The 17,676-nt window shown below is 36.1% G+C and overlaps 1 protein-coding gene and 1 long non-coding RNA gene across 5 annotated transcripts in view; one reads left to right on the top strand and one right to left on the bottom strand.

Moving 5' to 3' along the window:
• Positions 1-17,676, bottom strand: part of LOC147843698 (uncharacterized) — a 341,063-nt gene that overhangs the window by 129,940 nt on the left and 193,447 nt on the right. The window lies entirely within an intron of this gene.
• Positions 1-17,676, top strand: part of cdh22 (cadherin 22) — a 487,421-nt gene that overhangs the window by 423,263 nt on the left and 46,482 nt on the right. For 3 of the 4 annotated variants that reach the window (NM_001443451.1, NM_001443452.1, NM_001443450.1), the window contains 1 exon segment: positions 12,381-12,632. In NM_001443451.1, coding sequence (NP_001430380.1) covers positions 12,381-12,632 — 252 coding nt within the window. 4 annotated transcript variants of the gene reach the window in all.

Below are 17,676 nucleotides of genomic sequence, written 5' to 3'. Positions count from 1 at the left end.
ATATATATATATATATATATATATATATATATTTATATATATATATATATATATATATATATATATATATATATATATATATATATATATATATATATATATATATATATATATATATAATTGTATTTAGTTTAATTTAATTTAATTTAATTTGATTTTTATTTAATGTTTTGTAATTTTTTCTCATAGGAAGAAAGTCGCTGGTTCGAGTCCCGGCTGGGTCAGTTGGCATTTCTGTGTGGAGTTTGCATGTTCTCCCCGTGTTGGCGTGGGTTTCCTCCAGGTGCTCCGGTTTCCCCCACAGTCCAAACACATGCGCTATAGGGGAATTGGATTAACTAAATTGGCCATAGTGTAGGAGTGTGTGTGTGTGAATGAGTGTGTATGGGTGTTTCTCAGTATTTGGTTGCAGCTGGAAGGGCATCTGCTGCATAAAACATAAGGTGAATTGGCTGTAGTGTATGATTGTGTGTGTGTGTGTGTGTGTGTGTGTGTGTGTGTGATGTGTGTGAATGAGTGTGTGAATGAGTGTGTATGGATGTTTCCCAAGTATGGGTTGCAGCTGGAAAGGCATCCGCTACGTAAAACGTATGCCAGAATAGTTGGCGGTTCGTTCCGCTGTGGCGACCCCTGATAAATAAGGAAACAAGCCGAACAAAAATGAATGAATATAATCACAAATTTAAAAGGAAATAGGATAATTTAAAATGAATAGTATAAGCTGCATTAATCGAGGCGTTACAGTTCTCTGGATCTACTGTGGTGAATCCGTCTGCTCATTCTCAGGCATGTCCTCATGGGTAGATGTGGAGTGTATATTTTTCATGTGTGTTTGGTTTATATTTGTTGGCTGAGCCGGCGTGTGTTATTGCCCGGCTCTTTAGAGATGTGTGTAAGTTGATGTGACGCCTGGGCAAATCCAGACTGATCTGACAGGATGGAAATGTCAGATGTGGAGAGCAGGAGAAATGTCAGAGGAGCACGTGAGGGCAGTTCAGGGACACACACACACACACACACACACAAACAGAGGAGACAGCCCACACACACACAAGCACATGTGTAAATACATAAACACACTCATAAGCACACAGAAATACCATACACACAAACATTTACTCTTTCTCACACACACACAAACACACACACACACACACACATGTAGACACATGCAGCACGCACAAATACACAAACTCGCATACAAACAGGGGACAGTCCACTCACACACATGCACACACATTTTGTAAACAATTACATAAACACACGAGGCCTTGTGCACAAACATGAACACACACACACACACATACACACACACGCACACACACACACACACACACAAGCACAAATATGTAAACACACTTATAAACACACAGCATATCAAGCACACAAACATACACAAATAGTAAATACAGGTGACAGTATACATGAACTTACCTCTTTGACTTTGTCTGTTTTAGCTATAATTTTATAATTTTATATTTTTCTTTGTTTTGATGTGTATTGTGCTGCACATTGGTCAACTTTAATAGTGCTATATAAATAAAACTGACATTGACATTGACGAACATGCACACTATATATATATATATATATATATATATATATATATATATATGTGTGTGTGTGTGTGTGTGTGTGTGTGTGTGTGTGTGTGTGTGTGTGTGTGTGTGTGTATATGTATGTATGTATGTATGTATGTATGTATGTATAATTAAATTAAATTTAATTTAATTGTGTTTTATTTTATTTATTTTTTTTTTTATTTTAAAATTTAACTTCAATTTTTATTTAATTATTCTATTCTTTTTTATTTTATTTATTTGTATTTACTTTAAAATAATTTAATTTAACTTTTATTTTATATTTTTATTTCATTTATTCTTATCTTTATTCTATTCTATATTATTTTTATTTTTATTTAGTTTAATTTAATTTGATTTTTATTTAATTTTTTGTTCTATTTTATTTTATTTTATTTGTATTTAGTTTAATTAAATTTAATTAAATTTAATTTTTGTTCTATTATATTCTATTTTATTTTATTTATTTGCATTTAGTTGTATTTAATTTTATTTGTATTTACTTTTATTTTATTTTATTTCTTTTTTTTTTTTTACTGTGATGGTAATTTTGGTCAAATAATTTATTTTATGTACATATTAATTAAATCTTTTTTCCTAATATTCCTTCACTCCCCAAGCATCTAACCAATAGTAGACGGTGCAATGTTTGAAACTTATTCCATTATTTTCGAAGTTCACTTATAACTGCCAGTGCTCTTCCAGAAATCATTTAGCCACCATAAATCAGGCTTCATTTTTATTTTTGCTAAATGCGTCTTGTTCTTTTTCTGATTTGATGTCAGGATGAAATATGACCTGGACTTGAGCTTGACGTTTTTTGTGTGTGTGTGCGCGATTGAACCAGAAACTCTGTTAAAGCGACGCCTACACAGGTTTCCCCTGTTATTCCCTCTCAAGCACACTCAGAAGAGCACACTTTGTATCCTCCCACGTCTCCAATCCCCCGTACTGCTGTTTTCATGGACACATTTGTCAAGCTGTCAGACTGGATCTGTCATTGTTTTGTGTTGTTTTGCGTTGCTTTCTCCCTCTGTGATCCGGCACACAAGGACAAATGCTGTTTTTAGGACGTCTAACTTTTTTAACTCCTCGCTTATTGATTCGTTCGTCCTTTTGCCGTAACATTAAATTCATCTCTTACTTTTGGGCTCTGAGTTTTTCCAGAGAGCTGTATTTTTTTTTTGGCATGTTTGGGATTTGATTGACGACTGCATACAAACATCTTTTTGGCTTCTCCTGTTGAACAGCTCGTTTGGAGTCAGTCAATATCACAGCGTTTGATTCGTCTCTCTTTATTTTTATCTTGTGCCACAAACATTTTCAGTGTCCGTTTTCTCCCCAGTCGTCTCTTGGCGCGCTTTTAGTCAAAACCGAGCATGTTTCTGTGTTTCTCTCTTTGTTTTGGGAAGGTTTTTTGGAATTAGTTGTGGTTTTATTTTGTTGTTGGCTGTTCTGGGGTCAGCCGGATGGTCCTGTGAATGTGATGTTTGGTTCATGTGTGAAATCAGTTCTGCTTAAATTCACACTGATGTGAAGAATTAATGAACATGAAGGTACTAAACATAAAGCAAAATGTTGACCGTGCTCGTTATCAACACTATGGTTTGCTGTGGAATTCCAAATCATCTTATTTGATTTGTTCATGTATGAAAGTGTGTTTAATAAAAATAATAAATGTTTATTATTATTATTATTATTATTATTATTATTATTATGTTAATATTTGTTGTAGTGAAAGGTTAGTATATTTATATTATATAGATTTATTGTCGTTATTATTTCTTCCTCTTCTTCTTCTTCTTCTTCTTCTTCTTCTTATTATTATTATTATTATTATTATTATTAATATTATTTATTCATTCATTCATTTTCTTGTCGGCTTAGTCCCTTTATTAAACCTGGGTCACCACAGCGGAATGAACCGCCAACTTATCTAACAAGATTTTACGCAGCGGATGCCCTTCCAGCCGCAACCCATCTCTGGAAATGAATGAATGAATGATTAATAATGAATGAGTTATTGTTGTTAATATTTTAATTTAATTAAAATTTATTTTATTTTTTGTAATGATGGGATAGTTTAATATTTAAATAATATAGATTAATTGTTGTTAGTGTTTATTATTATTATTATTATTATTATTATTATTATTATTATTATTATTATTATTAATGTTATTATTAATTTATTTTGTTATTTATTTTGTAATGCTGGGATGGTATAATATTTAAATAATATCAATGTATTCTATTTTTTTCTTTGCCTTCATCTTCTTCTTCCTCTACTTATTATTATTATTATTATTATTATTATTATTATTATTATTATTATTATTATTATTATTTATGTTAATATATTTTGTACTGATGGGACAGTGTAATATTTAAAAAACATGGATTTATTGTTGTTATTGTTTATTATTATTATTATTATTATTATTATTATTATTATTATTATTATTATCATCTTGTTATTAATTTTGTGATGTTGTCATATACTATTTAAATAATATGGATTTATTGTTGTTATTGTTTATTATTATTATTATTATTATTATTATTATTATTATTATTATTATTATTATTATTATTATCATCATCTTGTGTTATTAATTTTGTGATATTGGCATATACTATTTAAATAATATGGATTTATAATTGTTATTGATTATTATTATTATTATTATTATTATTATTATTATTATTATCAATTTGTATTATATAAAGCATTGCCAATGTTCATTAAATAATAGAAGGAAATATAGTGAAAATTAAACAATATACAGTACATGTACATTTTTACATTTAAAACTATATTGCAAGAGTAAGATTTTGCATTCTTATTCACTGACATTCATGCCTACTTTGGCTTGGATGTGCATCATTTTTCATATTAGATTAGATTAGATTAGATTAGATTAGATTAGATTAGATTAGATTAGATTAGATTAATGTCCGAATTGTAAGTGAATCATTGTTTTGACTCAAGTTCTTTCCAGTGACTCAGTTGAACATGTTCTCACTGATTCATCAGTTGAGTTTGAATCACTTTTTCAAAAATCTTCATCCAGCGACAGTAAAGGTCACCCTAATCCATCGGTCGAAAAGTGCAGAAACCTCTCTAAAAGCGAGCACTAAATTTGATTCACAGCTTTTGATGACTCCAAATCAATTACGGAGTTAATCTGAGCGCTGATAGGAGGTGCTGAACTCAATCAATGGTGTCCTCGTTTTGTCATTTAGCTGTTTTCTGCCCAACTAGATTAATATTGAAAGGTCATTTTCTGTGCTCTTTCATAAATGATTGGTTGATGGATTTGACCCGACCAATCAATGACTGTGTCACCATTGCATTTCAATACATTGGCCAATCGGATTGAGGGTTTAGTTGAGCTTATTCGGAGCAAACGGCACTAACAGTATGTAAATATATGAAATATTAGTATATGCAGAGAGTTCATATTGAATAACACCTTTATATTTGAAACATATTAAAGTTTGGAAAAGGTCTTTATTTATTCATTTATTCATTCATTCATTTTCCTTCAGCTTACTTATTAGAAGTCGCCACAGCGGAATGAACCGCCAACTAACTACAAGCTGACCAGTCACAGATCTTGCACTCCGTACTATGCAAAGGCTATATCGGATTATTCAAAAGCACTCAATGGTATGCAACCATCTTGGGTGGCTGGGGGCTTCTCCACACCGTAACTCTCCTGGATGTGGGAAAGACAGTGAATTGGGACTGAACAGAAAACAATACATGTTTCACATGGTCCACAGCCCAAGATTTTTGCTGCTGCCTCCATTAAAACAGACGTTTGGCATTGCCATGAGTGACCAAAGTTTTGGCTATAGCAGCCAGCACATAGCAAGCTATGATAGATAGCAAGCTAATACATGTAGGACAAGCCAGATGTGCGTGAGAAGACCACCCTAATTAACGCTTGATCCCCCTAAAGGACATCAAAACAAGATGTATGGGGGTCAGCCCTTTCTCTGAAATCTAATCCTAAATATTAATAATTCATTCGTTATTTTTCAACCACTTGTCCGGGGCCGGGTCGTGGGGGCAGCAGTCTTAGGAGAGAACCTCAGACTTCCCTATCTCCAGACACCACCTCCAGCTCCTCCGGGGCATCCCAACATGTTCCCAAGCCAGCCGAAAGACATAGGCCGAAATCACTTACTACTCAGTAGGTACTGCATTTAAATTTAAATGTACTACTTAGCCGTTAGAAAAGTACGTTCTATAGACCTTTTTCTTGGAACGCAAAATTACCCATTATGCTTTGCGGGTATGCGCAAGGAGAATGCGAAGAACTTCCGGTCGGCAGCTGATGCGTGTAAACAGTCACATTTGGACAGCTTTGAAACGCTAGTTTTAATCTATTTTACCTGCTTTTATCCTCTTTGAACTAATACTGTTGTCCATCAGCATCATCTCCTGGACTGATCATTTAAGAAATGCGATCTAATAGATGGAAAACAGCTGCTGTGAGGCGTTTCCCCCTCGTTGTCAGACGGCATCTTCTGCCGTTTAAATGAAGCCTCGTCATCGCTAAAGTCAACATTTTCTCTTTATTTCAAATATATAACCAGCCCAAACAAATGTAGTTCACCAAAATGTTTGACACACACACGTAGCCTGTACTGTGCCACGGACACACTGATTTAATAACGGTGACAAAGTGAAAATATAGGCTAGTGTCATTTCCAAATGACAGAAAAACACAAACCGTGGTGAAAACAACACACGAAATAAAACACAAACGGCTCGCGATTAGAATGAACAGCAAATCAGCAGCAGAGGATCAATAACAGACTTTTATTGCTCATTTTTGTAAATTGCACGACTTTCATACCTGTTAAGTTTCATGCCAGTACTCTGGTTTGCTCTCTCTCTCTCTCTCTCTCTCTCTCTCTCTCTCTCTCTCTCTCTCCGTGTGTGTGTGTGTGTGTGTGTGTGTGTGTGTGTGTGTGTGTGTGTGTGTTAAAGAGCCGCTGAGCTAACAGCTGACAGGCTGTCAGCACAAACACACTATTTCTGACGGCAAACACGTGAACTAGGAGAACGTTTTTCTCGTATTTCTGACGTGCTTGAACCACATGTGACAGATTATAACGGCTTTAACAGACACATTTCTAAGTTGTGTGTCACAATAACACTCTGTTATCCATTAAAAACGTTATTGAAACCCATTTTCGGAGCACAAATTACCAGTTGTAAACGCTGTAAACGGAAGTTTTTAGCATTCTACCGGAAGACGCTGGTCGCTATGGCGCCCTCCATGCAGCAGCCATGAAAAAGGTCTATACAGTATGAATGTAAGCAGTATGAATGGAACTCGGACGTACTACTACGCCATTTTGTTATGACCACGTGAGTTGCGGCACTTTACTCTCATTCATGAATTCTCTTGTGGGGCATCATGGGATAGAGCAGCATGCATGGGATGCACATTTTAGAATCTCGTCGGAAGTAGTAGGTCATCCGGGTACTTCTCGCATTCTGATTTTCGAATATTATTAATTCGGACATACTACTCGTCTTGCATACTGTTTTTCGTGTACTATATAGTATAGAAATATGCGATTTCAGATGCAGCCATAGTCCCCCCAGCATGTCCTAGGTCCTCCCTGAGGCCTTCTCCCAGTGGGACATGCCTGGACGGACTTTGAAGGAATAAACAGTGTGAGGAAAGCACCATTATAGTCCACTGGACAAGTCTGAACAAGTTGCGCCTACGCAAGTGCAAGTTCAGGCAGTTCTGTACAATGACGTAATTTATCAGCTAAAATATATCGGACTTATTTTGACATCGGACAGATAACGATAATCTTAAAAATAGCATTTATCGGCCGATATTGATATGGCTGCCAATATATCATGCATCCCTACTTAATTTTATTGGTTTGTTGGCTAAATTAAAGGCTAAGGGAGTACTTTACACTATACTATCCGAACTGTGCCCAGGCCTGTTTCCCTGATTGTTTGAGAAGTGTGAGTGCGCTGAATCGGGCTCATGCAAGGTTTACTTGGCCGGTCCTGGCCTGGTTGGAAGAGGTGTGCGGTCAGTGGCGTAGCGCAAAATGCAGAGGCCCCCCTCCAGGGATGACTGACAGGGCTCCCTGATGATGTGAGTGGGAAGGGGGACACGCAGGCTGGGGATCACAAATTGAGGAGCGGAGAAGGGAGGCGGGGTGAAGGGACAACGCGGGGAAGCCTTCACAAACTGAGGAGCGATCACAAACTGAGGAGCGATCACAAACTGAGGAGCGGGAAAGGGGGCCGAGGTGGAGTGACAACGCGGGGAAGCCTTCACAAACGGAGGAGCGATCACAAACTGAGGAGCGGTCACAAACTAAGGAGCGGGAAAGGGGGGCGGGGTGGAGCGACAACGCGGGGAAGCCTTCACAAACTGAGGAGCGATCGCAAACCGAAAGCAGCGAGAGCGTCAAAGTAGGCAGAAGTCAATCATTTCAATGAGAACCGGCAGCAAGAAACAGCGCGCGTGTCTTCTCCGGTGTGAGCGTTGAGGAGAGTTGATATCAACTCAACTTTATGGTATGAGCTATGACACGGTTCGGCAATCAATCAGAATGAAGTAGTCCACCACTTGTTCAGAGAACACAGACCTGTGAACTTTGGTTCCGACCACAGTTGTTCCCAAGAGTTTGATTATTGTGGTTGCCGGATTTTCAATTATTGGTCTAATCATGCGGGCCCATCCGCTACACCACTGTGTGCGGTTCACTTGGGCTTTGTCACGGTACACTTCTGTTTGAGTGCAAAACGCGCCAAAGCCCGAAACTGAAAGTGAGACGTGACTTTTAAGGGACAGTTTAATATTGATTACTCAGTCATTCTTATTGTTCAGTGAACGCAAACTGTCATAGTTTATTAAAGACGCAAACCCCTCACTGCACGACAGCTGCACCTTCAGCAAACCTCCTCATTCCTGCAGCACGAGGAAGTGGCGGATCTGTTCGGCGAAATATTTGAAAGCGTGTCACTGCATCCCAAATGACAAAAGGGAAACCAGCCCACCAATGATAAAATTATATAACTAGAGAAATGTCCATTGTGCTGATCAAAAGCATTTACTGAACAGCGCAGCGTTGATGACGTAAGCGTGCCTAGGCACGAATGTAGTGTGAGTGCAGGCTGTCGGGGGAGACAGGAGGGGGATCAAGCGTGCTTTGGCCCGGTTCAAGGCAACTGTACATAGTGTGAGTACGGCCTGGTGTCTGTACCTAGGCCGATTTAGAATGCTGAGATGTTACGATGTTACAGAAGACTTATTTTATTTCTTTGTTACAATTTCTAAGTGGCCTATACGTTTGTTATGATTAAATAATGGTAAAACACGTATAAACGACTCAATCTTGAAAAAAAGGCAAAAGAGCTGTGTGCATGTGCACATTTGAATAATGTCAGGCTGTAAACCGGGCTTTCAAAAAGCTATCAATCAAAATGTACTTGTAGGACCCGGGCCAATTTCTGTCCGGCTCGGACCCTAACGGTCATAACTTTTATTGCCCGATCACAGCTCCAGCCCTGGGCACACATCTCCAATGAGCCTGAGTTTGCTTTCCTCTAACCTTCTGCGCAGTACTGTATACGTCCATATATCAGATCTTCACATGAGTTTGTTGAAATCCTCTGCTGCTGATGTTTCCAAGAGGTGAATGGATCTGATGGTGTGAGCTGTATTTATGAGAAGGAGAGAGTTGATTTACAGTCTCGGTGTCACAGGGCTTTTACTCAGCAGAAACTCCTGCTCTCTGGAAAGATGCTGGATTTATCAGCCGCCGCAGACACTGATGGATGTCCTCCATGATGGATGGCTGCTGTGCCTGTATGCAAGTCCATTAGTTGAGTTGTTGCTGTAGTTTTTCACAGTATTTTGCTGTTTGTCAGAGTTCGCCACATTCATACATCAGCTGATGCAAAAGCTTGTGGACGCTTCAGAGGAGCTTTACATTATGGAGATGTGCCGCTTTTGGTGAGAGAGGATAGTAAATGCTAGAAAAGTGTCTGCTTGAATGTGTTTACCTTTTAAAAGATAGTTCACTGTAAAATGAAGTTTAATTCACTATTTAGGCCGTACTCACACTAGGTACAGTTGCCTCAAACCGGGCCAAAGCACGCTTGTCCCCCCTCCCGTCTCCCCCGACGGCCCGCGCTCACACCATTTTGGGCCTCGGCACGCTTACGTCATCGATGCTGCGCTGTTCAGTGAGAAGCGCTCTCTTTGGCAAGCCTTTTTAGCATTTAAATCTTTGTTCTGTCTCCATAAATATATTTAGAGATATCTCTAATTATATTTTGACTAGTCATAATTATAATTCCACTACTCAGAATGACAATTAGAGATATCTGCAATTACAATTGTACTAGTACGAAATCAGATTGGAGATATCTGCAAATATATTATGACTACTCATATTCCTCCACTGACTTCCATTGAAAAATATTTGCAGATATCTCTAGTCACAATTGTAATTAGAGATATCTCCAAATGAATTTTGACTAGTAACAATTGTAATTGGAGATATCTCTAACTGAGTTTTTACTAGTCATAATACATTTAGAGATATCTTTAATTCATCATATTTAGATATATTTACAAATATATTTGAAGATATCTCTAATTAGTTTACTAATAGTCGAATTACAGTTGTAGATATCTTGAATTGGATTTTTGACTAGTCAAAATTCATTTGGAGATATCTCTAATTACAGTTGTGACTAGTCAAAACTTATTTAGAGATATCTGCAAATATTTTTCAATGGAAGTCAATGAAGGAATGACTAGTCAGTCATAATATATTTGCAGATATCTCCAATCTGACTAGTCGGATTATAATTATGACAAGTCAAAATATAATTAGAGATATCTCTAATTATATTTATGGATAGTCAGAACAAGGTTTAAATGCTAAAACGGCTTGCCATACACTCTCACTCAGTAGCACAGTGAAGATTTCTCTAGTTATATCCTTTCAGTCGTTTGATATGCAGTGACATGCAGTCAAATATTTCGCCAAACAGTCCTTAGGGATGCAGGGACACGCAGTCAGATATTCTGCCGGACAGATCCACCACTTTTGGCGCTCATAAACAATCATAAAGCCTTCGTGCTGCAGGAATGAGGAGGTCTGCTGAAGGCGCGCAGCTGACGTGCAGTGAGGGGTTTGCGTCTTTAATAAACTACGGCAGTTTGCGTTCACTGAACAGTAAGAATGATTAATAAATCCATATGAAACAGCCCCTTAAAAGTCACGTCCCGCTTTCAGTTTCGGGCTCAAGTGATCCGCGCTCAGGCACACCTCTTCCAACCGGGCCAGGGCCGGCCAAGTGAACCGTGCTTGAGCCCGATTCAGCGAACTCACACTTCTCAAACGATCCAGGAAACAGGCCTGGGCACGGTACAGATGGCATAGTGTGAGTAGGCCCTTACTCAACCTTAAGTGGCTCCTCTATGAGTTTGCTTCTTCTGTTGAACACACAAAAAAAGGCATTTTGAAGAGAGATGAAACTGGTAACCATTAACCTCCGTAGTAGGAAAAACATTGTGGTTACAAGTTTTCAACGTTCTTTTATCCCCCGTTTCCACTGTGGTACGGGACGGTCCGGTTTGCTTTTATGGCTGTTTCCACTGTCAAAAGGCATACCGAACCGTACTGTATTACTTTATTGGCACCCTTTGGAAAAGGTACCGAACATGAAAAAGGGTACCAAAAGTTGGAGCTACATGTGCAGCTGAATGCTGATTGGTTACAGAGATACGTCATTCGCTTACGCAACAAGCCAGAATGAAAACAAAAGGGCCGCCATGTTTTATACACAGCCAAGAGATTACACTGTAAAGTATAATAACGATGGATGACCCCAGCTCAAACAAACCTTGTCGTTGTACAGACACAAAGCCCCTTTTCGCAGCGCCGTATGACAGAATTTCGCACACACAAACTCTAGCGTGACCGTAGCTTAAAGCTGCGGTCACATTAGAGTTTGTGCATGCGATATTCTGTCGTGCGACGCTGTGAAAAGGGGCGGGATTAAACAAGATTATTAGACATTAAAAAAAGCGAGCGATTGCGCAATGTTTTAAATTTCTGTCCAGAGAGTTCATGTTTTGATCCTCGATTGTTCTCGCGCCGTCAAGTGATGCGATTTTGTACGCAAATGCGTCAGATCGGAAAAGCATGGGTCATGCGTCAAGTTTCACAGGTTGCTTCGGTGCAAAGTTCAAGCTTGGTGACCTGCGAAATTGCATCACTTGACTGCGTGAGACCAATCCAGGAGCAACACACTACCTCTCTGGACAGAAATTTAAAACACGGAGCAATCGCTCGCTTTTTTTAATGTCTAATAATCTTATTTAATCCCGCCCCTTTTCGTAGCCCCATATGACAGAATTTCGCACACACAAACTCTAGTGTGACCGCAGCTTTAAGCAAAACACAGTCTAGCTGACAAGTGGATAAAACCTAAACTAGTTAAGCCTTTAAATGTCACTTTAAGCTGAATCCTAGCATCTTGAAAATATCTAGTCAAATATAATTTACTGTCATCATAAAAGAAATAATATAAGATCAAAGGAATCAGTTAAAACTATTATGTTTATGATTGTGATCTCTCTAATTGGTTAAAACAGGGGAGCTAATAATTCAAGAGGGCTAATAAATCTGACTTCAGCTATCTGAACAAATATATTACTGTAGAGCATCCTATGGAATGTATTATACTTATTAACGCTGACTGTATATTGATCTCCTCTGTAGACAACACGGCGGGCATCAGGACTCAGCGCTCCGGCTTCAACCGTCAGGAGCAGAACGTGTACCTGCTGCCCATTCTGGTGGTGGACAGTGGCCCGCCGGCCCTCAGCAGCACCGGGACCCTCACCATACATGTGTGCGGCTGCGACAGTGACGGCGCCATCCAGTCCTGCAACGCCACAGCTTACGTCATGTCTGCGGCGCTGAGTCCAGGAGCACTTATCGCACTGCTCGTCTGCATACTCATACTCATAGGTAAAACTGATGCTCACTCATATGCGGTGCTCAGCATATATAAGTACACCCCTCACAAATCTCTCTTTCAAACTATTAATTTTAAGCTAAATAATATTATATGTGTGCATATACATTAGATTAGACAGTACTGAAGCCAAATCTGGAGCTTATCTAACAAAATAACTTACGGTAATGGTCCAAAAACTAGTACAGCCACATTTATATGTTAAAGAAAAATATTAAATACAAATTTCATTAAGAAGAAAAATCAACCAAAGCAAAAAAATGTTTTGTTTTTTTTATATATATTTTGAAGGTTGTAATTTATTTTTCAAATATTTTGCTTGAATTTATTTGTATTATCTTTCAATTTAAAAATATGTTTGGTAACTAAATAGTATTTTAATAAATATATCTGTTTATTAAATCTCTTTAAATGCACCAAATACATTGCCTATGTTCACTGAGAAATGGAGAAAAATATACATTTTCAAAATGTGCTGTACTCAATTATGCTGAGCACTGTGTAACTCATTGAGGGTGAAAAGTTGTCTCGTGAGTTGATCGAGCATGAGGGTAAATTTAGCATTGAAGATTGGAGGTAGGATTGGATTTAAACAGCAAATCAAGTGCTTCGCACACACCTGGCAACCCAGACTAGCCTTGGAGATGCGCATGTCATTCGGATGCTTCGGCGGGTGTCACATAAACAGGTTTTTTTACAGAGTTCAGAGGCTGCCGCATCCAACTACAGCCTCTTACATTAACCATGGCTCATAACCATGGTATGGAATAGCACTTCAGGTATGCTTAAAGTCATAATCATCATAAAAGCAAATGGAATAAAGTCATGTGGAGTATTTCTATTTTAGTCGCATTATTGATGTAAATGCCTTAATCAAAATTTTACCATCGTGTAGCACTTTTAGCTGCATTTTGTATGCATACTCATAGGTAAAACCACCCTGATCTCACGAGGAAATGTATTTTACGTTTGGTCAGTTAAGTGAAAAGAGGCGTGGCACCTAACCCCACCTCTAACCCGGATTGGCTAATCGGGTAGACTGGGAGAATTCCCGGTGAGCCAGTCCGGTTTTTTGTCCCCAACTGCTTGCATTCTCAGCAGTCGCACTTTTTAAATTTATTTATTTATTTATTTGACCATGGACTCTCTCTTTTTATTTATTATTTTGACGCAGCTCTGTTTTTATTTCTTTTATTTTCTTGCAGCCCCCTATTATAAGGTTAATGATGACAGCAGCACCTTAGGGAATATAACAATTCGAATATTTAAAATTAATGAATATTACACCTGCTCAAAGAAAATCTCATTCACAACATTGAAAGATGATTCACTACATTAATAAATCTGACATAACTTGATCAGAAATCTAAAAAGGGGAGAAAAAGTTTAAGCCAAAGACTCTTGCAGGTACCAGTACAATGCTTATTTTTTATTCCACACGTGCCAACATAACAGCGCCATTGTGGTCCAGTGGTCAGCATGTTGTGTTACAACGTTGCTGATCCGAGATTGAACCTCACCTAAATAATATATATATATATATATATATATATATATATATATATATATATATATATATATATATATATATATATATATATATATATATATATATATTTTTTTTTTTTTTTTTTTTTTTTTTTTTGTGTCAAGACATACAATACTGTTTGGGTTACTTATATAGGTGTACATATTTTATTACATTTTATTTTTGTGTGTGACCACCGTTACAAAGGACTGGATATCCATAAAGAATTTTGCACAGAATATATATTTAGATATTGCAAAAAGGACATTGTAATGTTTTAAAGAGTAGTGTTGGAAATTTAGCTATCCTTTAATGTTCTCATATTTATAACAAATAGTTCAAGTTCTAAAGCAGCTGTTTCCTTGAAAAAGACGTGATAGTGTCATTAGAAACTGAATTGGAAATGACCTTATTTTAATATTGTCAGTTGTGAACTGAGGTGGGCTGGTCTAAGGCTTGAAAAACCAGGGCTGAAAAAGGAGTCCCACTCTGGCCCTGCTCTAACCCCAACCGTCATTGGGTGATGAGCAAATCATACTTAATTGTACCAATTAGATCATACAAATTCATATGATTTAGCCACTAAATCAAAAAGTTAGGAATTGCCGCGAGATTGCGTTATTAAAACTGATGCTCGCTCATATCTTAAAAAAACAAACATATTATTTATGTTGAGTCTGTGTGACGGTCTGATCAATGCATCCTAATGCACATTGTACAAATGTGCTGGGTTCCACAAGCAAACAATTCAAAATTGTCAGAACTTGTAAATTTAATTTATAATAACAGATCTTGAAAATTTTATCATTTTATTTATTTTAATAACTTATTTTTATAAGTAATACTTTCTTGTAAAATAAATTATATTTTTATGATTATTTATTTTCATTCAATAATTGATTAATTTATATGGTGGTCATTGAAAAACATATATTATAGTTAATTATATCAAAATTAGCTCATATTTCAGCAGTGTTTAAAACATGGAGTTTGTTGAATGTAAACACTGCGCTCGTTACATGTAGTTTCATCACATCCGCACATGAAAAACCGAGCAAACGCAACAACTTTTGTCTTTTTCCTTTGCGTGTGCGATGAAAGGCTCTGACTGACAGTGTCTCAATCACACTGTATGCATGTAATACTGAGCTGCGCTTACAGTTTGAGCCGCTGTGACACATCTGACTGCACGATTTGACAACATCACATCATTTGACTGTCAGAACATTCCAGAGGTCATGGCTTTCAATCCTGGGGAACGAAGCAGCTGATGACATTTGTATGTTCAGTTCACTGCTCGTGTGGGTTAAAATCCTTTGTCAGGTGAAGAAATGCAAAAAGAACTCAAAACAAACTTTTGGATCCCGATACTAAAGCCTTTGTTTATGCTTAAGGATAGTTTGTGGTCTGTTTCATGTCATGTCATTCATTCATTCATTCATTCAATCATCCAGTTGTTCATTTGTTTATTTATGTATTTGTTTGTTTGTTTGTTTGTTTGTTTATTTGTTTGTTTTGATTATTTCATTCTTTCTTTCATTCATTCATTCATTCATTCATTTATTGTTTGTTTGTTTTGATTATTTTGCTTGTTTATTTATTCATTTATTCATGTATTTATTTATTCAATAATTTATTTATTTATATATTTATTTTTTTTTTTGTTTATTTGTTTTTTCATTCGTTCATTCATTCATGTATTCAGTTATTTCTTTGTTCGTTTATTTATTAACTCATTTATTAGTTTGTTCTTTATTTGTTTATTTATTTATTCACTTATTCATTATTCGTTTGTTTGTTTATTTATGAATTTATTTATTGTTTGTTATTTGGTTGTACATTAATTTGTGCATAATAATTAATGCATTTATTCATATATATATATATATATATATATATATATATATATATATATATATATATATATTATTTAGGTATTTTTTCATCTGTTTATTTCTTTACTCATTTATTTTATAATTTTTTGGTATTTTTTTATTTACTATTTTTATCTATTTATTTGTTCATTTCCTTCATTAGTTTGTTTGTTTAATTGATTGTTTATTTATTTGTTTTGTTTTTTTTTTGTTTATTTATTCATTTAATCATGTATTTATTTATTAATTTATTTATTATTCATTAATTTGTTTATTTGCTCATTTATTTATTCATTCATTCATTCATTTGTGTATTTATGCATTATTATTATTTTTTGTTTGTTTATTTGTTTACTTATTTATTAGTTTGTTTTATTGTTTATTTATTTATTCATTCATTTATTTATTTATTCACTTGTTTGTTCATTTCTTTATTTCTTTATTGTTTTATTTTTTTATTTATGTATTTATTTATTTTTACGTATATATGTATTTGTTAATTTCATTCATTTGTTTGTTTGTTTGTTTTATTTATTTATACATACATACATACATACATACATACATACAACAGCAAAAATTACATATTGTACTTCTTATTAACAGGGAAAACTGCCATCAATTAGGAATGTATGCTTATGTTGTCATGTCTTAAAATCAGCCCAGAGTGGATTGAAACATCCAGCAAACAAGGGTTAAACTGCTTATCATATTTCAAATCAAATTACTGGGTAAATTAGTGTTAGAGGTTTCATGGCTAAATGTGAGCAGCTTGGTGGCCAATCTTCATTGATCTTCATTCCACCAGTAAGAGCAGGGTGTGAATGTTTCATTAGCAGAGTAATAGCAGTAACAATATTGGTCTATGGACAATGTGAAACATATTGTTGTCTGATGAGTCCACTTTCACTGTCTTTCCCACATCTGGGAGAGTTACGGTGAGGAAAAGTCCCCAAAAAACATACTACCCAGACTGTTGCATGTCCAGTATAGAGCATGGAGGTGGATCACTGATGGTTTGGGCTGCAATATCATGGCATTCAATAGGTGCTAGATGGGCACGAATCATTCTATAGGGCCATGTGCACCCAATGTTTTTTTTTTTTTTTTTAACTGAAGGCAGTGTTGTTTTTCAGGATGATAATGCACCAATACACAAAAAAGACTGAATACAGATTGGATTGTTGAAAATGAAAATGAAGTTGAACATCTCCCATGGCCTGCACAGTCACCAGAACTAAACATTATTGAGCAATTTGGGGTGTTTTGGAGAAGTGAGTCAGGAAATGTTTTCTTCCACCAGCATCACGTTTATTCTGCAGGAAAAAAAATCGCTCAAAATTCTTCGGCCACTGTGCAGGACTTATATCTGTCATTCCCAAGACCATTTGATGCTGTATTGGCCACAAAAGGAGACCCTTGACCATACTAATGAATTGTTGTGGTCTAAAACCATGCATTTCAGTTTCATTGTTCAAACTCTGTATGTATACATACATATGTATATATATATATATATATATATATATATATATATATATATATATATATATATATATATATATATATATATATATATATAGGCTAACCTCCCACCAGTGCTGATATATAACCATATCTCACTGCTACGAGTGT

This window comes from Danio rerio, chromosome 6 (genome assembly GCF_052040795.2).
Source record: "Danio rerio strain M-AB ecotype USA chromosome 6, GRCz13ab, whole genome shotgun sequence".
Taxonomy (NCBI): Eukaryota; Metazoa; Chordata; class Actinopteri; order Cypriniformes; family Danionidae; genus Danio; species Danio rerio.
The sequence above is the reverse complement of the archived record's forward strand: the minus strand, read 5'-3'. Positions and strand labels throughout refer to the sequence as shown.